This window comes from Falco punctatus (assembly GCF_963210335.1).
Source record: "Falco punctatus genome assembly, chromosome: 15".
Lineage (NCBI taxonomy): Eukaryota > Metazoa > Chordata > Aves > Falconiformes > Falconidae > Falco > Falco punctatus.
This window is the reverse complement of record NC_137595.1, coordinates 10,578,840-10,601,397: the sequence shown is the minus strand read 5'-3', so window position 1 is coordinate 10,601,397 and position 22,558 is coordinate 10,578,840. Positions and strand designations below refer to the sequence as shown.

The window sequence follows — 22,558 nt, the reverse complement described above, 5'->3', positions numbered from 1 at the left end:
ATTACTGGAAGACAAAGGTTACTGAAATGTTATTTTTTCAATTGTTGTGCAGGATCTAAGAAGAGCTCAAGCAACCTGGTCTAGTTTAGTTGCACTTGTTTGCTTCATCTCATTTCTACATCCTATTACTTAGTTAAAAGAAAGTTGTCAGCAAAATTCTCCCAAAGTATAAGTCTGGGTCGTACCACTACATGAATCCTGGGAGATAACTGTACATTTCTGGGTGCAGCCTGGGGGTTGTTTGCACACTCACGTGGTTCAGCAGGTTATTCTTACAGAGTTGATTAGCAACACATGTATTTTCTAGATTGCTATTAGAATTATTTAATTAAATATTTGAATCTTATTTACATACTGGATGAGTTATGTTCCACTCCTGTTTCAGGGAAGGACAGGGATTCTTCATTGCATTGCCTTTTAACTGGGACAGGTTGCACACACGCAGATGGCACGTGGTGGCCATTAAACTCCAAGAAAACAGTCATGCTTGCTCACATGTTCAGATTTCCTTGGGGTTACTGAATATGTAGTAGTGTTCATCAGCAAATTATTTCCTTGGGAAAGCCACTGAAGGTGCTGTTCTATCACCTTCCAGACTCCCACAGTGAAAGTTTCCAAGCTGATGCTTCTCCTGTGATGCAAGATGTATCTGTTTTTGGTCAGAAGCAGCCTGGGCATGGTAGCTGAAATGCTTTGCAAGCAGATTTGCGTCTATGATATTGAGTGACAGGAGGACAGTAGATGGCACTCAAGGATACGGAGCAGAATTTCCAGGCTTCTTGGTGACCTCCAAATAATTGCTTTTTATAGTGGCTTCTGTGGAGCATTCTCATGCTGACATTTCTACCTGGATAATTGCATACCCATCAGCTTGGAGGAAGCTAAACAGGGAATGTGTTTTTCAAGTCCTCTGCTCTGAGAAATATCAGAAGTAGAAATAAACATCTGTGAGCATGACCAAAATATGACTTATGTCCCTTGCTTGAAGTGATTTCTTGCCATTATGTCTTACCAACTGCTTGTACTGGCTTCTAACCTCATCAGACAAGCAAAGTGTGACTCACAGTGGCATGAAGTTCAGCCAGACAATTAACCTATGGTCCCTAATAGCTTTCCTGCTGTTGAGGAAGGTGCACTGTACAGTAAGAAGGAAAGCCGACTCACTGAACTACTTTGATATCCCTAAATTTATCAAAGCACTCAAGGTTTCACTTTCTGTTGGCATTAGACCAGTGCCAGCACAGTGCTGTGCTGAACAAGGGCTAAAGTGATGGTCGTGCCCTGCTCGCATCCAGCAGCCTGCAGGCAAGTGGGAGGCAAAATCACTGCCACATTTCAAACTGCAGATCTTGTTTCAGCCTCACATTATGCTTTATATCCCAAAGTACAAGTCTTTACTTCCCCCACATAGGGGGAAAAAATACTGACCGAGTGTGCAGGGTATTCCAGATAACAAAAGCATCTGCATCTGTATATTCAAAGTTAATGCTAGTGATGTGCAGAAGCTGGTTTAGATTAAGTACATCAATTCTTATTGAATTCTCTGTCTTCCTGAAATATTTAGTAATTCCTGGAATCTTCAATAAGTTAAAGATGGCAGACCTATGCTCTCTGAATACGGAAGCCTTTACTTCAAATGACTGAAATCTTTCTTATGACTCTTTCTGAAATCAGACATTTTATCAGGATTTGAAGGCCAGTTTGTTAAGCTGCCTTGCCAAGAGGGACCCCAAGCTGAGGAGGAGGATTAATCCCAGGTAGGCTCCAGACAGCTGTCAGGATGGCACGGACATCTGAATAGCCACTGGGTTATGCTGAAATCAAACCAAAGACCTAAAAAAGTCCCCTCCACATGGTTTTCTGTGCTTTCACTAGCCCCAGAGCCAGCCCTAAGGTTGAGTCATGGTCTTAATTTTATTCGATATTAGAAACTCTGGGTTTGAGCGGATGGCTTCTTTGTTCCAACTCAGGTAACTGCTCAGCATCCAGCTGTAATGTGAATAATGCCACATCATTTTCAGTTCTAAATTTTAGTTTCCTCAAATGATCTGTATGTTTTGGCAGCTATTCCTTGCGATAATGGATCTTTTTCAATTTCATCAAAACTGGGGAAAACCACCTGTTCTTGTCACATGTCTGTGCACTTTGTTATGAAACAGTTTTTTGGAAAATATTTATATTTTTACATTTAGAAGGTACTCATTTGTGGTTTGCATTTGCTTGTGAGTCTATTTTCCAGAGTGGTGTTGGTTCAACTGTTGCTTTATTATTTGTTTAAATAACGAGTGAAAGCTGATCCATAACCTGCATGAAGGCAATGAAGGGAGAGGCCACTGTCCTGCCGCTGTGCTGACATACAGAATATCAGTAAAAATGAAATGTTTACTGGTGTGAATATTTTATTAGACTGTGTTGTCATTTAGATAAAGTATTCTGAAGAACTTATATCTCAGAATGGAGTGAAGGGATCATATCTCTCTTGGAGTTAAAATGCTATAAGGAACCCTTTATATGAAGTTGGTAATAGAATTCAATTAATTGTAACATTGCCCTGTTAACTGTCCATATCACTCAATGTAAAAATTCCAGATGCAGCTACAGATGCTTAAACTGCGAGCGAGAAACATTATTGAGCCTAGAAATTTTTCCTCTGGCTTCAAACTTAGGTTTAGTTTCTGCCAATAGATTAGAAGATGAACCTAACACATGGATTCCTGGAATGACAGACTGCACCAGAATAATTTGCTGTTTCCCTAAGAGAAGAGATGCTGCCTTTGGGATGGCAACAGCACTCTACGTTTTCTTCTTAGCAAACATCCCATTTTATTAGCAGGGTTGTTTTAAATATAGTATGTGATAAAGCTGGCTCCTTGTATTTAGAATATTTCTTAAATGATATTCAAGCAACCTTTCCCTAGATCAGATAATTACATCCATTCTGGCTTTAAATTTGCTTCTTTCTTACAAGTCCTGTCAAGACTGCAGTCATTGCCATGCTGGATAGAAAGCAAGAGCTAACACGGTTATTTAACATTCTCAAAACAGCATAATGGGTGCAATTGTTTAATTTGCAATAAAATACAGTCACAGTCACATCGGTTAATTGCTCTAAGTTGTGAGGCAAGAACCAAATGACCCTTGGAGGCACATCCAGCTCTGCCAGGGTTTCCATTGATGGGGGGGGGGCGTCTGAAGGAGAGCACACTGTTCTGTGCCCATTGCCTGCTGCTCCCTGTCCCAGGGCCACTTGTGCCATGCTGACAGCTCCACAAGGTTGCAAACAAATAGCTCAGAGGAAAACCGAAGCTCAGGAATGGTGGGCACAGCCCAGTTTTGGTATGATCAGTGGCACAGACTAAAGTAAATCCTTTGTGTGGTGTTGCACTATGGCAAAATAGCATCTTCTAGGCACAGAGTTTCAAGTCAAGTGCAGGGTGCCAGCAGTGGTGTCACCAACACCGCCTCTGAGCACAGTGTCACCCTTCTTTTCTTGGTGGTTTCTTTCACCCTCTTAGCCATTGTATCACTGGAGAGCCCATCCTCTGCTGAACATCTGTTGGGACCCTCAAGCCTTTTTGGACTTGCAGCATCCAAGAATACAGTCCTTCTCCTAAATGGCATCTTCATTCTTTATGTGTAGATTATGTCCCTGTGCTTGGCTGTGCTAGAATATGTGCTATTTAAGGGATCCAGATAGCTTTAGGATAGCCTTTTTTTTTTTTTTTTACTTTAGAAAAATGTAGGCTAGAAACTTAAAGGTAAACTCAATTTCTCATGTAACCCAGTGCCCAGGAGTTCAATATGTCAGAAAAACGTTGAATTCCACTCTATTGATGATAAAATCAGAAGCATTGGTAGTGCTGCCTTTGAGACCAGCTGTTCCTCTAGCCAGGAAGCTTGGGTGCATGCGTGTGATCCCTTCTGTGGACGTGCTGGTACTCACTGAGGACTGCGGGGGGTCAAAGAAGACGTTCTTTACTTCTCAGGCATGATGGAGATTTTCAGCACTCTTGGTTGTGTGACTCTCAGGGTGATACGGATGTCTTTGAGTCATTTGTCTATGTAAATCTGAAGGAAATAAATTAGCAAAAAAGAGATAACATAGCTTTACACTTACTGATGTGGTATTTCTGCCTAAGAAATACTTTACTTCCTAGATAAGAGAGAGAGAAGAGAATAATTTAAATTCTTTCATTCCTTTGGGAATAATGTAATGCAGTAATGTTAAAACTGTATGTAATTGTTTTCTATTTTTGTAAAGCCTGTGGCAGCTGTGAAACTTTAAAGTGAATACTGGGAAGTCTGGTTAGTATAAAACGCTTTGGTTGCAATACGTAGTTGGTGCAATGGGGGTAAAAAGACTTTCAGTGGTGGGCAAAGGTAGGCTTTTTGCCAAGCCTTCAACAATGGATTCCCCTGTTCAAAAGCTGCAAAACCCATCCGAGAGCAGCAGCTTTTGGGTACATCTTCTGGGCTGCTGTTTCCCCTTGTCCGCGTGCTGCTCTGAGTTACAGCAAGGAAACAGTGAGCGCTGTTACCGAGCGTTGCACTCTCCTCGTTTTGAGAGGCCGTACCCTCATTTCTCAGGGATTAGGTGAGGCATCTCCTGCATTTTTGTCACTGGCTTTTCTGAGAGTCAGAGCACTAGACAGAGCAGGCGATCAGTGTGCAGCCTGGGACAGATCCGTGGCAGCTAGAGGGTGTTCAGGAGGTTCTTCAAGCACGTTCTGCGTTGCCATGTTAACAGCTGAGAAGTTGTGCTTTGTACTGGGATTAAGATTAATTCAAATAGTGATTTCCTACCATTTTTAGTTCAATTTCTTCAAGGCCTACCAGTAGTTAAAGCGAAACACAAATACAATAAATATTGGAACACCAAAAGGAGAAATATTACATGTATTTTAGTTTTTGGCCAAGCCAATGGGCAGCGTTAGAAGAGGCTGTATTTGAACAGATAAGCATCTCTAGTTCTTATTCTGCATGTCTTAGTTCTGTGGTTTTTTTCTATATATATGCATATGTGTATATGCATTATAAATATGTGTGTGCAGGTATGTATATATACTGATATAAAATGTCACCATGACCCTAAAATACAAAATATAACCTTATTCTTCCTGTGTATTTTTGAAGGGTGGGTTTTATCGTTTCATCCACCCCGACAGATATAAAGCACTGGCTAAACACAAGTGCGTTCTGAAGCCTTTTTCAGATTCCTGTTCGTAGTTGGAAAAGAAATGATTGCTGCATTTTACTATGAGTTTGCCATGAAAAAATTCTGAAGCTACAGGGATGGATTTCACATAACTCTTCACTTTATTGGGGTATAAACAGGTATTTTGTCACTATTATTCCAGGTTTATCCCAAGTGTTACAATGCATATTTCCAAGAGGTATCCTGGGGTAGATTGTGCTATAAAAGTAGTAAATATTGTTCAAGCAATAGTAATTTTTAAAAATTCAACTCTAGTTAGCCGGTTCCTTTGTAGCATGGGGTGTGTTTGTCGATATGTGTACACACAACTCCTGTCTACTCCAGCTTAGCATAAAGGGCTGGGTAAGGCTCACAAGACTTTGTTTGAGGCTGTGCAGAGAAGGAAGGGGGTTTGTATCAGCCTCTGTCTGTTCCGAAGTCCCACAGTTTTTTTTTAGCTGCAGGTTCTAACACTTCTGGGTTTTTTCAGTTCAGCCAATCTGAGTAATCTACAATCTGGAGTAATTCTGTTTTACCATTCGACATGATTAATTTCCCTTCCATTTGCTGTGGTTTGGATTATTCTGTCACCTCCTGCTGCAGTGGCTGGTAATTTTGACTCTTGTGCAGTGAACAGTGCAATGACCATAACAACAATGTTGTACAACACTTCATACCCATACGCATAAAACCTCTTACAGAAGTGATTAAATTTCATTGTTGCCATCTTTCCTGATGGAAAATACAAAAAAATTAAGGGAACTCTTATCCGACAGCAAATTAGCTACACACAGAGATGGTCTGCAGCTTTGCCAAAATGCTTTTGAGTTTCTGTTTTTTGCTGCCAACAGTTTGTACCCATCTCAGCTGTTCAATGACACACAGGAACTGTGGTTTGCTTTTTCATCCCGCTGCAGGAGATGAATTCCCACCTATGGGCCATGACTCCTGGTTAAATGTGTGTTTGTCCCTTGTTTCCCATAAAGAATGACAGCATCACATGTTCCATGAGCTGCTATTCAGCATTGGAGGCTGAAGCGATATACACAGGCATTCTGCAGAAGTTTCCTTCCAGGATTTCATACGTGGTGTTTTTATCTTGATCAGAGCCAGAAGCTAACACTGATCTAAAAGTAATATCATTGCAGTAGTCTTCTATATGCTTTTCTCTATGAATTTGTCCAATGTAAACTTCTAGCATCCACAAAATGTCTGAAGGCAAAATAATCTGTGGGTTGGTCACATGCCGGGTAAAGAAATATCACCTTTGGTTCTGACCTGCAGGATTAATCTAATTCCCTTCAGCACTCTCCTATCTGATATACCAGCCAGTGCATTAAATATATGAATGATTTTAAGGGCACAGATTAATTCAAGGTACAAGAAGTAGAGTTTCTTACAAAGAACCTAGGTTTTGCTTACCCAGGTGTTTAGTACTGTTTCATTCTTTCTGAAGTCGAATTTGCACTGAGATTCATTCTTTCCATTGGAAATACCATTACCAAAGCATGGAAGTGCTGGGGTCCAAGAATTAATTTCCCTCAGTTATCTGTGCTTCTAAATATATGATAATTGCTATTCTTTCTGTATGAAATGGGAGAAAATAGGGTAAATTAGAGAAATGTTGCCTTCTGCAGATAGAGTCTTTCTGAGGATAAGATTTTGTTAGAGGTATAACATTGTTAACAGAATTGTTTTTTCAATCTTTGTTTGCATCTTGGCGCAGTCACAGGGCACATTTCCTATGTTTTGTACATTTATTCGAAACAGAATTTGAATAAACTTTTTTCTTTTTTACAAATTACTGGCTTTGTAGGCTGTGTGGGTGTTTTTCAAATGCACACACCATGCTTACTTAAAAGTAATTGCATTTCGAGATAGGATATATATTATGCCCTTCCTATCAAGGTGTAGTCATGCGTTACGAGCTGCCATTCTACAAATTTCCAGAGTGACATTTTATTATTGCAGATCATTTTAAGAAACTTCCTGAGAAAGTAAAATGTCTCCTTATATAACTGCTTTTTCAGCTAGAAGCGTAATAGTGCCTTGGGACAGTAAAGACTAAAAGGATTAGGCATTAGGAGGGTTTTCATCTCGCCTTTATCTTCAAAGACATCCTGACTGTTTGCCTGGGCAGTAATTCTGGGCAGCGTTACTTTCACCTGTTGGTGGCTGTGGTTCCTGCAGTGCCAGGGCTGGCAGCAGGCAACACCGACTACCCTCGCACCATGGTACGAATGTTTGCTGTCACTTTTGCTGCTGCTAAATTTTTGGTTGTAATGCTTATTGCCTAGTTCACATCAATAGCAGAAGTTGTTCCAGGAGGAATCAGTCATAGAAAGTGTTCGGATAGCTTGAAGGGCGAAGCAGGAGAGGCTATTCATCATTCAATAATGCTGAAAAGTTGGTTGCTGTAGAAACCTCTTCCAGGTCTAGCAAATGTCAAGAATCAAACTGTACCCACTGCAGTGCCACAGATCAAATTGGAGATGCTCCCACACACAGGGAGCCTGGAGCCCTGGCGTTCCTTGCTGGAGACACCAGAGGTTTCCCGGCCATCTGCCTGATGGGGGGAGCAGCCATCCCCACCCCCTGGGCAGAGGCTGCTGCACAGTCATGACCGCCTCACACACGTTCATAGGTTTCATCCATCAGGGCACACTCTCTGGTGCTTTTCTCCACATCTTGTGCTCATAGCTCATTTCAGCCTGCCTCAGAAAGCTGGCTCTAGCAGCTCAGGGGGAGAAGTAGCGAGGGATAAAGCGTGACTGAATGTGTTTTAGCTCGGGCTGGCAGCAAAAGCCTGGGGCTGTACAGGGAGCACAGGAACCACTTGAAGGATATCAGACTTGTTCTTCCCTGGAGCATTCGCTGAGGCATCATTAAAGACCCAGAAAATCAGAGGTGTGCTTAGCTGAAGCTCTGAGCTAACTTGCAACTTGATGGCGATGATGTCCTAAGCAATTGCAAAGTGTGAATGAGAGCAGGAGGTGCAGAATTTGATCATAGCTTCATAAAGGGGCTGAGTCATGAATTAACCAAGTTCAATTCATTTGTACAGCAGAGGTGCCTTTTAAAGATGCTCTAGCCACAAAGTGCTTTACTTGGTTCCCTTTGGTTAAATACTTGCTGCTTTGGATTTCAGTCCACTTACAGTCCATCTAGAAGGGGTGGTGGAACTTGCTGAAATAAATGGCTTACCTCCTCAGAGCTGAGGTCTTGTTGTGTGGGTTTCTGGAGTTACTTAGCACTTCTGTGGTTTTCCTGCTGGTAAAATGAGCTGATGTGTCCATCCGTTCTGCTGTGCTCTTTGTGAAGCGTTCCTGAGCTTCTCTGGGACAATTCGTAATAATTTACTTTGGTTCAGTTCATCTTGGGTTTCTGCATGTAAGGTATCCTGGGTATCTCTTGGCTGGGTAATTTGTTTCAAAATATGCTTTCTGAGATTAACGTTTCTTCCTTTCCATTCGAGATCAGTAGAATGGAGCTACATCGTTCTTAATATAACATCGATTCTGCAGAGTGATGTTTCTGATCCTTGGGGTAAACGTCAAGATTGCTTTAGATATCCATGTTCTGAATGAAGACACAAGAATATCTCATTATTCAACTATTATGAATTCTTTCATGTCTTTAGGCTGCTATAGATACTGTAGATTTGTTTTGATAAGTGTGCTAGAAGCCCAGAGCTTGGCAGGACGTGTTATTGATCTCACACAATCCATTCTGGGCATTAACATGGGAGTATCATTCACAAATCAATTTTCTCTGAGCTTTAATTTAAATACCAGTGCCCCTTGAGGATTTTTCTGGGTCACTTTTATTCTTAAGCTGTACTTCAGCACTGAGTAAACTGATTAATAAATGCAGGCACCCAAATTAGCGGTGTGCCGGCTGCTGTCAAATGTAGCCATCTAGTCTGTTCGGCTTGCTGGCACACTTGTTTCGGTAAAGAATGATACTCAGCTCTATCTACCTTCACAACAGTTTTAAAATTTCAGCAGCTCAATCCCAGCTGCTCTGTCAGGCAGCGAGTATTCCTCTGTTACTGAGGTGCACTGCCTGGGGAGAATATTTAAGGTGAAGTGTCATTTAGCTGGTTGTTAGACTCTGTAGAAAAACTGTCTGCTGCCTTTCCCCTCAGCAGGCAGAAACTGAGAGGTACATATCAAGTGAGCTTTAGAAAGGACCCGAGTGACGTTAAAGCCACGTAGGGCTATGCACTCCATGAAAAGAACGTGATGAGGCAATTATGAATGAATGTAATGTTAGATTGTGTAACGATGTGGGGGAAAGGTTAAGAGAGAGGAACAGAGCTAGAATGGTCACTTGGAGACGCTGCCAAATTAATGTTCCTTTGCCTTTAGCTACTGGTCATGAAAAACAGATGTGTGGGAACTGGTAGAGGTTTATGGAGTGTCTGGAGCTGGGGACTGCCTGGAGAGAGGCCCCACAAGAGGTTTCTTTGTCCATTCCTCGTGCATGTGTCCTTTACTGGTATCGCAGAGTTAAAAATCCCAACGGTTTCTCAGAAATGATGGCCTAGCTTCCCAAATTACTTCCTTTTCTTTTTTTCTCCTTTCATTTCTTTTCTCTCTATGTTTCAGATTATGCTTGGCCTTTGCCCAAACAGTTGTGCCCTATATGGATTTCCCTAGATGTGCTCTTTTCAACTGCATCTATTATGCATCTCTGTGCCATCTCTCTTGATCGGTATGTAGCAATACGCAATCCCATTGAGCACAGCCGCTTCAATTCCCGCACCAAGGCTATTATGAAAATTGCTGCAGTTTGGACCATATCCATAGGTAAGCAATGCGGCTCATGATCTTAACTGTGTCTTAATGAATAATAGTGTTACTCCAATTTTCATTTAGGATTTTTAAGAGGATACTCAAATTAATTTACCTGTCCTGCATGCCTTGAATATGATAAATGATTACTGGGAAATAGAAATCTTTCATTGCGGTTGGTCAGTGACCAAAATAAGTAGTCATTTTTCAGAATACCACCACTTCCAATGCTGAAGCATTGCTGCTGTGTACGTATCAATATGCCGATAACGATGGTGACACAGACAAATGGTGCTATCAAACTGCTGTGTAAACAAAGCAGAAAATAGCACCAGCAAAGACTCTGGAAGGAAAACCCAGCCAGTACAAATGACATGTCTACACTGCAGCTGCTGCAGTGAAACTCACATTCTGGTAGCGGTTTAAGTGAAGCAGTGCAGAACTGAAGGCAGGCTGACAGCGAGGTATTCACTGCTCTTGGGCAGGCTTTATAGCCTGTATTATATTCTGCCACAGCTGGGTTGCTGCTAGTACTGAGCTAGCAAGTTTGAAGTTATAGTACATGAGGAGTAGACATAAAAGAAGACACTCTTGTATCATGATGATAAAAAGCCATAAATAAAGCAACATAAAATAAGGAAGAAAAGGCAAAATGATAGCAAGATGACTCTGTAATGTGAGGAATTACGTGTATAAAAACATTTCTTGGGGCATTCTTTCAATGTGCTTTATGAAAGAGTCATTTGAGGCAGGGTCAGAAGAATTGTATGACCACTTTCCTCTGCTATATTGCCTTTTTTCCTCAAAATGCAGTCCTACAAAGATTTGACATTTAACTTTCATTTATAAAGTGGTTGTCACTTTCAGTGCTGTGCTGCAAGGAAAAGCATGTTTCAGGTGCTTGAATTTCTCTTGGGTTTTGCCTGCTTTAGAGGTGGAATATGATACTGGGGTTGCAGCCAGGGCCACTTTTTAAGAAGCTTGTCATGGAAAAAGGCTTTGGAAAAAAGCAAAAACATAGAGGAAATATACCTTCACTCCTCTTGAATTTAACAATACCTGTTAGAAAAAATGTTCATGTGCCACAGGACTGCTACAGTTCCTCTAGGTTATACAAACTACAAAGAAATTGTATTTGGTTTAATTTAAGTTTTAAGATTTTTTTTTAAAAAATATTATTTTAAACTGTCTGTGCTGCCTGTTTGGCATAGGAAAGAAAGCAGCTGAATTCAGTGCATAAGCAGTCACGTGCATACAACTTCACGTGCCGGAGACTTGGGCTTGCTTTGCATGGGCAGTGCAGAGTCAGCGCAGAACCTGTGCCCTGTGTTGCACTGTAATGCAGAGGGAGCAGCAGGTGTCCCCTGCTAGCAGAGAGACATCAATCTGTCAGTGGCATTAAGCAGCACATGGCAAAACCTGGACAATAAGACTGTTCTGCTTCCATTTCTGCAGCTAACTGGCAGATTTTTGCCTGTGCTGCCTTACATGTTGCAGCATACCTTTACACATCCCATACAATTTTGGCTAGTGCTGAGGGTGGCTGCCTGCACAAGCACCTTGAGTGCTAAATTCTGATTTGCACTGTGGGTACAAGTTATAAAGTAAGGCAAAGACCACTTCGTGCATGGTTCGCCAAGTAAGCAGACTGGTAAGCAAATCTAGGGCTTGACCAAACAGATGTAAAGACAGCCATAGACCTGCCTCTTCCCAGAGTTACTGGGTGAGGAATAGGCCCAGGACGATGGAAAATAGGAACACTGTGGGCTCTACTGTCCCCCAGGGGCAAAAGTACCTGAACCAGGATAGGCAAGGTGACTTTGTGCTGCTGTAGAGTGCAAAGACCTCGTCTCCTGCTCAGCTTTCTTGGGTGATGTTAACAAGTCTGCATTTATAATAGGATGTGAAACAGATGAAATAACGAACACTAAAAGAAATAGCTTGGAAAGGAAATGGAATGGCACATTTCTTTAGGAGGCACATGGCTCGTCAGCCCTCAATAAGGCAATGGATGCTGCACTTATTTCCCAGCATCCCAAAGTCTTTAGGAAGAACTGTGAGCAGTGGCTCATGTCTGCAGTGCACAGTGCTCTGGGGGACTGCTCTTGGGTAGCGCTTCCTTCCCCAGGCTGGGAAGGGAGAGGCGTTACAGCTGTACCTGCATGCCCTCCTTTGCTGGCAGCGTAGCTTTGTTTATGTTTTTTTCATTCTCTTTGATGCAGGTACAGCTGGCCCAGGGGAGACTTTCCTTGCGTCCTTATTTTTTTTGAAGATACAGGCAGAATCGTTACTCCCCTGAAAGTCTGTTCAGGGCACTGAAATGCTGTTGGATTTCCACCCTCCCAGTGCACGTGATAGGTCTTACCCATTTATGTGGGCTTTCTCCAGAAGTTTGCATTAAACGGAGAAAGAAAAATACTCTTGGTATATATCTAGTTTATTCTAGCATAACTGTTTTTACTTTACAAATGCATTTAGAAATGCGACAGACACAGGAATAAACTGAACATGGAATGAAAGAAAAGAACTCACCCGAAGTGTATTGTTGCTGTCTTCCAGCTCTTACCTATTTGTCACTTGGAAAGGCCTGATGAAATCCCATGCAATTTTCAAGAGGATAAAATAGGTTAAATAAGTTCATCCTCTCTTCATTATGAAGTATCACAAAAGAATTTGTACTTTTCTGTACGTGATTAAGTATCAAATTCAAAGCAGCACTTAAGCGCAGGCTGGACAGTTTGCATTCCCCAAATCCTGCTTCGGTTGGACTGAAGAAACTTTCAAATGCATCCCATGTAAAGAATCCTGAATTCAGTTCCTGAACCAGAATTTAAAATAGGAAGTAAAAAGCATGTAATTTATCTTAATTTAGTAGCTTTTGCATTCCATTTTCCTGAAATGTTAATGCCGACAGCAAAATATAATAGAAGTTCTTTGCTCATTGAGCTATGAATTTGGCAGGTTGCACAAGCCTAAACCTATGATTAGGTTTCTAAGCAGGGGAACATAACAGAGTCCTCCTGTCTGTTGACAATTGCTTTATAAATGGGTCTTTTTCCAAAGTCCTCGTTGTTCCAGATTAAAGTACATCACAGCCAGTTGTCCTGTGCTTTAGGAAATGTAACCTGAGCAAGACTTTCCGTGTTCGGTTAGAGAAAAAGTGGATGCTGTGAAGTGCTGGGCTTGTAAAAATGAGTTTTGTGATAGATAGCACTGTGCTGAGGCTGGAAATAGAAATGTAGGCAACAGAAATATCCACATAATTGAAAATAAATTATAGATAGAAGCTTGCTGGCAGAATCTTGATGTTGTTTCAATACTTTGGATTTTGTAGTTTCAATCTCATCAGGCTCCCTGTGTCCTGCTCTGAGGAAGGTGGCCTTGGGCCACCCTGGCCAAGAGAGGAGATCCCCACGCAGCTCTCGGCAGGGGTGATGAAGAGCTAGTTAAACTCTAAATGCACACAATATAATACAGGAGAAAGTGTTAACGGCATAATATTGATATAAAAGAAATACCACTTTGGAAGTGTGAATGAAAGAACTTCAGTGATGTGGAAGGGTGCACACGCGTTGCTTCTGATATGAAAATAAGCAAAACACTTTAATTCTGAAGCTCCTTGTGGCCCAGCTGTGTGCTGGCTAACACGGAAGGGGGTTTCCTCTGTTTCCCAGAAAAGTCAAGGTTTGGTCATTTACTAGAGAGCACCAAAATTACACATGCTACCAGTTTCCCAGCTCACAGTTTTACAACCTTATTAGCAGTGTAAATTCAATTTACTTGATAAGTGATGGAGATAAGGGCATCCTTTAAATTCTGCTCTTTGTATGAGTGTCATAAGCAGATCCCACATCTTCTGTTTGTTTGTTTGAAAACAAAATAATTAACAAAAAAAGGAAATGCACTGTTGAATTATGGTAATACCATGACACGTGCTGTGTTAAAATTGGACTTTTTTCATTCTCTCTCCGACTCACTAATGATATTATAATTTTGATTTCAGGTAGATATCTGAGGGTTGTGTATATAACAAACCTTTCAACTTGAAAAAGGAATTTTTGATCCCCATTTAACTTTCATACTACTTCACTGTTTTACTGAGAAGATCTGTTTATAGACGTATGAAAGGCGTGTGCTGTAAGGATCAGTAAATGCTCATCTCAGATGAAGTGATGTTATGTCTGACAGCTTTTTGCTTCTGCCCTGAGTGTTCCTCTCTCACACAGGCTGAGCAGCCCTGTGCATTCAAGCTGCCCTAAGGTGTCCTTAGAGAGACTCCAGGTATCAGTTAAGCCTTCCCCTCCCTCCCTGGGGATAATCCCAGTGGGAAATGATACTCAGTTTGAGGAACATGCTTGGAGTGGCACCGCTGATACTAAAAGGAACTGTAGTCTTCTTACAGGCTAAAAGCAGGTTGTACATGGAGGTAAAGGGAGACTGGAGTAGTTCATGTAGCCTCTCTTAGGTCATGGTTTTAAAGCTTGTTTAGGTTTTAGGTCATGGTTTTAAAGCATGTTTAGGGGGTTTGTTTGCATTTCTGCCCATAAGTGTGTCTCTGGGATCAGGGACTTTCCCAGCAAGGCATTTGTTTTTCCCCATGGCACGCTTGCTGATGAGACAGCATTGCTCCTGAGCACCCTCTGTTCAGTGCTGGGCAGTAGTTGCTCCTGAGACTGTACTTTGGGATAGAACCACACATGAATTTCTTTGCAGGCTTCAGGCCCTGGTTAGCAAACAAGCTTTTGGACAGTTTTCATGGGGAAAAAAAATGGCAAATCCACTGCTAATGGAGAAGATAGCAAATGGAAGGTCAAAATGTGTTACCAGAGTTTTGTTCAAACTTTTCCCATCAAGCAGGCTGCTTCCGTGTGTGGCTCGTCACTTGGAGACGAGGAAGACAACTGTCACTAGCCAGGGTTAGACAGGCACCCTTCACTTCCTGGAAAAGTGTACAAATTCCTGGCTACAAGCACCACTTTGGCAGAAGGACAGTAATACTATTGCTGAGAAAGTGGTTGCATGTTAGTAAAGCATAAGAAAGGGTGGCATTAGCTTCTCTCCACAATTTGGGAGAAAATTGTACTTAATGTATTTTTGCCTTTTTGTGTTTGACATTAAATGTCTGACTGTGTACGTGTGACTAAAATTCTTCCCTCGTGAGCATGGGGGTCATACTTCATGATTTCTGCAGGCGGAGGTGTGGGGGCGGTGGTGATCCTGGTAGTTTTTGTTAGCTCAAGTGAGTGCAGGTGTGGCATCAGCATTGGGAGCCAGGCTGCTACTTGCTTCTGGTGGAGCAGTAGAGCAGGTTTGTGCTCATGAAACTTTTCCCAGCCTATCATCTGGTCATAGGTAAGGCAGAAACCTTTTCTTTATGCCCTAGAGCATTACACTAAGGCTTCATCTGGCTCTTTTCCCATTTGTTTGAATTGACTACAAGGTTATTTTCTTTGAAGACATTCTTTTGCCTGTGTTTGTACCGTGATTCCCAAGAAGGACACTGATCTCCCTAGCACATCAGCAAAAGTTATCAGGGTGAGGAGGAAGATCATAGCAGTTGGTAACAAGCTGAGTTCCTAGCAAGAGAACTACCTTGGGATTTCAGGCAAGGGTGCTGGATTGGTTTGATTTTGTCACCAGACGTCAGTGCAATGCTTTGCCTGGGATAGCAGCGGATGGTGGTAGTCTGTGAAGTGTTTTGCACAGAAGATGGATTGACCATCCCACCACATCCATTCCCAGGGGCAAGGGGGATGCCAGGGTCCCCTGTTTGAGGAGGTTACTGCTACTGTGTGTCAGTTCAGGCATCACTGATTTCTTGGGGAAGCCCAGCCCCAGCAGCGGGTATGCTGTGAGCAGGAGCCCTGTCCCTCTGTGTTCAAATGAACCATTGGAAACATGTGGCTGAGCAAACTAAGAGAAGTAATTTAGCACAATAGAAGGGCAGGTGGGAAAATAATTTATTTCTTCTGTCTTTAGCTGGCGTTCGCTGGTTTTCCATCTAGACTCAGGTTGTTCAGTGCTATTGCAAGTTTTAAGTAAAGGTCAGCACCTTGTTCAGGCACAGATGAATTACATTCATCTGTTTGCAGTTGTGCTCGTTGCAGACAGGGAGGTCCTTCAAAGTTCAGCCCCCTTTTATGTTTGACTTTAAACCAAGACAAAGCTGGTACTGTTATTTTATTAGAACAGTTAGATAAAACTAGACCTAATCCAGCCCTGAAGGTGCATTGTTGCTGCATTAGCACATGAAATGCACTGCAATTAATCTGCTGACATATGGGTAATACACTGAATTTTTGTGGTTTTGTACACTTCAGAAGCCCGTGTTCTTCTATTTGTCTCTGAAGAGCTTTGCTTCCTGAAACTGGTGCCTTTTCTTTCACAGTGCAAATCAGGAGGCTGCTGTCTGTTGGGGTTTACTTCTCGTTATCTCTAAGTTATTATTAGAGAAATGTGCAGGCACTCTGTGAGATGCTTCTGTTAAGAGACCAAACAGATTTGGTTTAGTTTCTTTTTCGTTTTCTGAGAGGGTTAGGGGAGTCAGTTCCTATTTCCTCTAACACATTCTAATAATAATGCATAGTTACAGCAGCTGCTAACATCCAGGTGAATGTCTCTTAAAGCTGATCCACATTTATTTTTTTATAATAATAAATATTAGGTTAAAGATACAGATTTAAGCACACAGTGTTTAGCAGTGGGTTTGGTTTTGCAGTGTAGACTGCTTTTGTGACAGCCATAGGCTCGTTTGGCACACAGCTCTTTCTGCTTTTCTTTTTTTTAAACTGTGTGTAGACGCTGGGGGGATGGTAGTGAGATCCAAAGCCCACCTGCATCAGCAGAGCCCTTGCCATGGACCACAGCAGACTTTGAATCCACTGCTGACACCAGGGGAGGTGCCCCCCGGCATTGCCAAGCTCATGTACCTGCTGCAGAATGGGACCGCTCCTGTGTTCAGCCCTGAGAATCCCACACGTGGAAAGACAGAGTAGACCCAGATGCAGGCCTCTTTTCTTTAGCGAGGCTGCTGTCCCTGGAGGAAATGAAATATCTTCTTGTATAAGAATGTTGTGAGAAAGAATGGAAATTACATCCTTCTTCGTGGAAATAACCACCAAGGACTCCATCTTTCCAGTAATCTCTATCTGTCTCATGGGCTTTGACAGAAGAAAACAAGGTATTAAACACAAAAACATCATTGTTTTTCATTTAAGCCTGAATTCAGTGAATGGCAAATTGGACTTTTTAGCTGACTTTTTCTCTGGAGCAAGCTAGTGAATGTTTTACAAAGCCATATTTGTAGTCATTTGGGGTTTGTTTTATTAATTGAGAATCTGTGAAGAGCATCTGTTACACTGCGTCCACAGCATCATCTCAGCCCCATTTGGTGAACCGTTCTGCTCACTTAAGAACATCTTTAAAGCTGACAAGAAGCAGTTAGTACAACCACTATAATTGAATTTGTAATCGGGAGGATCTCTCTCTGTCGTGCTTCCCGCTGCTCTGTCAGACAGAAGCTAAAGGAGAGGAGAAGAGAAAAAAAATCACATTCACCTTCTCCCTCCTGAGCTGCTATGGTGAAGAGGGATGTCCTGACCAAGCTGCTGCCTGGAGAAGGGTGCACAGAGCTCCCAGTGCTGAGTCTAGCAGGGACCTGGTTCATGGCGTGGTGGCTGGTTGTCTCTTCTTACTGGGGCAAAACCAGTTGCCCTAGGCACTGCTCAAATGTCAAATAGGAGGACCGAGTTTGCTCTGAAAAGCAAAGTGTGATATGCAGTAAGCTTGCAAAACTTTCACCTTGCAAGTTTTTGGGACAGCGCTGCCTCCCTTTGGGAATTTCTGCCTCCTTAGTTAGAAAGGGTTATTTGACACAGCTGGAAAATGCCTCTGAGCCTGGAGACCATCTCAGTAAATCAGTCTGACATTTGTTGATGAAAAGTGTCAGCTCGGGTGCAAGGCAAAAGCTCACAAAACTGTACTCGGTTCTGGTAAGACCATGCCTTGACACTGTGTTCAGTTTTGGACCCCTCACTAGAAGAAAGACATTGAGGTGCTGCAGCGTGTCCAAAACCAGAGCAACAAAGCAGGGGAAGGGTCTGGAGCACAAGTGTTATGAGGGGCAGCTGAGGGAACTGGGGGTGTTTAGCCTGGAGAGGAGGGGGCTCAGGGAAAACACTATTGCTCTCTATAGCTCCCTGGCAGGGAGGTGAGGTGGGGGCTGGTCTCTTCTCCCAGATAACAAGAAATAGGATGCGAGCCGAACAGCCTCATGTTGCACCAGGGAGGTTTACGCTGAATATTAGGACAACTTTCTTCACTGAAAGGGTTGTCAAGCACAGAAACAAGCTGCCCAGGGAGGTGGTTGAGTCACCATCCCTGGAGATATTTAAAAGACATGTAGATGTGGTGCTTAGGAACATGATTTTGTGGTGGACTTGGCAGCGTTAGATTAACAGTTGGTCTCAATGATCTTAAGGGTCTTTTCCAACCTAAATGATTCTGTGGTTCTATGAGAAACTCAGCACCGGGGCTCAGAGAGCTGAACAGCAGCAAGGCTGGACAGCAGAAGGCTTTGGAACCTCTTGCCTGATTTAGCATTCATCGTCCTTGCGCCGGTATAGGGAGTTTGGATTTCTCTGGACTTAGTTCTTAAATTATGAACGGTTACAACCACAGCATTAGTACCGTGGGTTGCTTGAGTCAAGTGGGGTTGAACGCAGATAAGGCAGGCATTCACCATTACCGTGTTCAGTGTTCAGGCACTGTGGCAATGCTTAGTGATAAGCACAGCAGATAGTGATCAGGGTAACCTATTGAAATCAGGGCCAGGCTGTGAGCTGTGTCTGCAAGCGAATATTTCTGCATCTGGGATTGTTGCAGCAGCAATTTTGCAATAATCCCCCATGAAGGGAGCTCTTCTGCGGTGTCTGAGACCTTCCACCCTGCACTTCTCATACTGGGGTGGTGCAGAGTTAGTCCCTGTTGCCCAGGTTGTGTAGCAGATTTAGTTCCCTTTAGGGCTGGATGGCGAGGTGGATCAGTGATAAACGTCGTATTAAAGAATGAATTACAAAAGAGAAGCGTGAGGCAGAAGAAAGCATTTGAGATGAGGGTGACGCTGCTCATTCAGCAGTGCTGTAGGCTAGCTGGCAGCTAAATGAATGTGTTGGCAGCCCCTCCAAGGGCATCTTTCTTCCAACTGCTGTTAATGATGAGATTTTCCTGGACTGGAGGAAAGAGCAAATAAAGACCTGGTGCTCTCTCTCTTCTGTGCTTTCTCAGTTTGAAATCCCACTCTATTATGAGAGAGGTGAGGGACACTTCCAGTACAGCAGCTACCTCCTCATTCCCGGTCATCATTGCTGAGCTATCTCATGCTCATGCAGAGTTTTGGGCTGCCATCAGTATTTCTATATTCATCATATCCCAGAACTGGGTTATTCTTCCCAAATGCACTTTATGTGTGTGACCATGAAGATATCCTGAAACCTCACCTCATTTCCCTCAGCTAAAGCAATAGCACTAAATTCAATGATGACTACTTCATGAATGAATCTTTATTAATTTTGGAGTTTTATTTCAAAGTGTATGTGTTATAGAGGGCTCTAAAGCTTAAAATTATCCACGCAAATAATCCCAGTGTAATGCCATTGATCTAGTTCAGATCTCTTCTTTGTATAAAGACTGCTCTGTCCACTTCTCACCACTTCCCAAATGTCTGTGGTTTGGTGGAGCCAAGGCATTAGAAAGGCATCTTTAACGATGAAGAGTCAATGGCTTGGTGGGATGAAGGTTATTGCAGTTACAGGGACCTGGCATGGGCAAGGTAGCAGGGGCTAACATATCAGAAAGGGGGCAACTGCCTTGCCCAGGGGCAAGGGGATAACCCTTAGTGTGTAGAGCAAAGAAAGACTGAACTGGAACTATCACTGGGGCTAAGGAAACTCATGCTATAATCACAGAAGGCATTTATAATCATTACATTTCAGAAAGAATTCCTTTACTAGATTACTGGCAAATGGTAATTTTATGATAATGATGAATTGCAGATGTATTCTCCAGAATCCTGGAAAACACTTAGCTGGAGTGGGAAAAATGCCCTGGTTAATCTCTTTAGCGTGTTACTCTTTCTGTTTAGAAATTCAGAGTCCCACAGGATTAGTTCTAGGACCTGTGCTGATCACAGCAACGCCAAAAAAAAACATCCAGACATAACAGTGGCCTCCACCGCGTTTTATTCTGGGTTGAAGGAGCTAGGGCAGGGCATGGCCAGCCTCACAGACGTGTCTGCGGAGCGAGTGCTCACCCACAGCTGGGCAGCCAGAGGGTGGCAAGGGGAGAACAAAACGTATTGCTGCTCTCTAACTGCTGGGGCGTGCAGTTCTTTCCCTTTCTTCAAAAGGACAGAAAGGAATTTGAAAAGAAACTGAGGAAGATAATCAAAGGCATAAAATGAGTTTGGCATGAGGAAAGAGAGTAAATAGAGTGACATTCTTCAGTTCCAAAAGAGATGTCAGACAGTAGGGATGATAGAGGTCTGTAATACCACTGAGAAAGTGGAAAAGGTGACCAGAGAGTGATTATTCACTGTTCCTCACAGCAGAGGAACTGAGGGGAGTCAAAGAAAATTATCAGGCAGCAAATTTAAAATGAGCAAGTACTTTGTTCACATGACAAGCAGATAGGGTGTGGAACTGAATGCTGCTAAGTATTGTGGAGTTAGTTATAAATGAGATTAAGAATTCATGGAAGATAGGTCTCTCAGAGGTTATTTTAAAAACGATGTGTGGATGCAACTTCTTGCTGTGGAATTTTTTAAGCTATAATGCTGGCAATTGACCCATTTTGTACCATGGACTTGAACTTCTGGTACCTGCCAAAGACATGAGACAGGGCTAGATGAACCCATAATGGTCTGACCAGATCTGACCCACCATGTCTCTTCCATGTTCTCGTGTACACCTAAGTTACGGTATTCCAAAATATGTTGTTACTTTTGCTGGGTTTGGTTGTGTCTAGACAGATTTCTCTGGAAGGTTTTGGGTCTTTCCTGATGTGGGACTGAGTTCCACAGATCAAGGAATGAAGTTTGGATCTCAGTACAGATGAAAAATATTCAAGTGAGGTCCATCACTTCGGCATGAGTCCTGTATTCCCTCTTTTTTCTGTCCCCACACTGAATTGCTGATGATTTCCACAAGGTAGAATAGAGCAGGTACACAGATATATATATTCCTTAGAGGAAAACAGTGTTGGAGGCCATTAAGTAAACACATCTGAATTAGAGCTGTTCAAAATGCTTTCACTCCTTCACTCCCTCACTCTGAGAGGGATACGCCAGCAGCTAGCCATGGGTGCAGGCTACTCAGTGCAGTCCTGGACAGTTGTGCTCCAGGCTTGACATGCTGTCTGCTCTGCCCACGTGCCAAACAGCACAGACACGTAGCCGTCTGCTGAGACCCTCCATATGCAGGACTCCTGCTTCTGCTTCAGAAAGACCTGATGTCCCGAAATCCTGGACAACCAAACTATGCTGGGTTGTGCTGAAGAGTAAAAGGGATCCAAAATATTCTTAAACTCACTTGTCTGCCATTAAGTGCACGACTGTAAGAAGTGCTGTTCCACCAGGATACAAGAGAAACTGCTTTGGCAAGTGCAGTGATCCCTGAGGCTTATTACTCTGCTTAGTGCTTAGGAGTAGCTGGAAGCTGTGCTCTAGTTATTACTATAATTGAGACATTTAAAGTTTCCTTCCTCCCAGCCACAGGGTTTGTAGCTGGGGTTCTGACTTCAGACTGTCACGTCAACTCGATTACCATTTTAGTTCACCTTCTCCACTCTCATGTTGTCTGTTGTTCCAGGTTTTAGCTCTGGTTTCAAGATAGAAGCATAGGAATCAGGCAGATGCCTGCTGCAGCCTTTTCATTTGACTATGTAATAGTCTTTTCTAAGAATTCAAGCAAGACCGTCTCTCTGGTACTTCTCAGTTTCACACTGCTTGTGGATGAAATGCCTGGGCAGATGGAGCTTGCAGAGACCACTGTCTGCTTGCAACAAGATAGTCAATAAGGACCCAGAAAGCCAAGAGCTTTTCTTCCATGTGTCTGTGATGTCATGGCAAAATTGGCCATTTTTCTATCAGGATTATTTAAATTTCTTTGAGAAACTTGCTCCTGCATCTTCATAGCTGTAATTCTTTTGCATTTTGATAATTTTCCTCTTTAAAATTTGCTACTATCTACCCTAGGTCAGTGTTCAAGGCCAGGTTGGATGGGCTTTGAGCAGCCTGGTCTAGCAGAAGGTGTCCCTGCCCATGGCAGCGGGGTGGAACTAGATGATGTTTAAGGTCCCTTCCAACTCAACACATTCTATGATTCTATGATTTCAAACACCCCCTAAACTGGCAGGCATGGAGTGGCCAGCTGAAACAGAGCAGGGTGATGACTGCCTCTTCTACACCCACAAATTTGCAGTTAATGCTAGAAAAAGAGCTTGATAAAGGAGTTTTGCTGCATTCGCTGTGTCAGCTGTGGAGTGCAGGAAAGCTGCAGTTGCTTGCAGTGGA

General features: G+C 42.7%; 1 protein-coding gene across 23 annotated transcripts in view; it reads left to right on the top strand.

Moving 5' to 3' along the window:
- The window catches only part of HTR2C (5-hydroxytryptamine receptor 2C), a 284,555-nt gene that overhangs the window by 235,533 nt on the left and 26,464 nt on the right, over positions 1–22,558 (top strand). For 22 of the 23 annotated variants that reach the window (XM_080365988.1, XM_080365987.1, XM_080365984.1 and 19 more), the window contains one exon: positions 9,805–10,005. The exons of the other annotated variant lie outside the window; for it this stretch is intronic. In XM_080365988.1, coding sequence (XP_080222114.1) covers positions 9,805–10,005 — 201 coding nt within the window. The remainder of the gene's footprint in view (positions 1–9,804; positions 10,006–22,558) is intronic. 23 annotated transcript variants of the gene reach the window in all.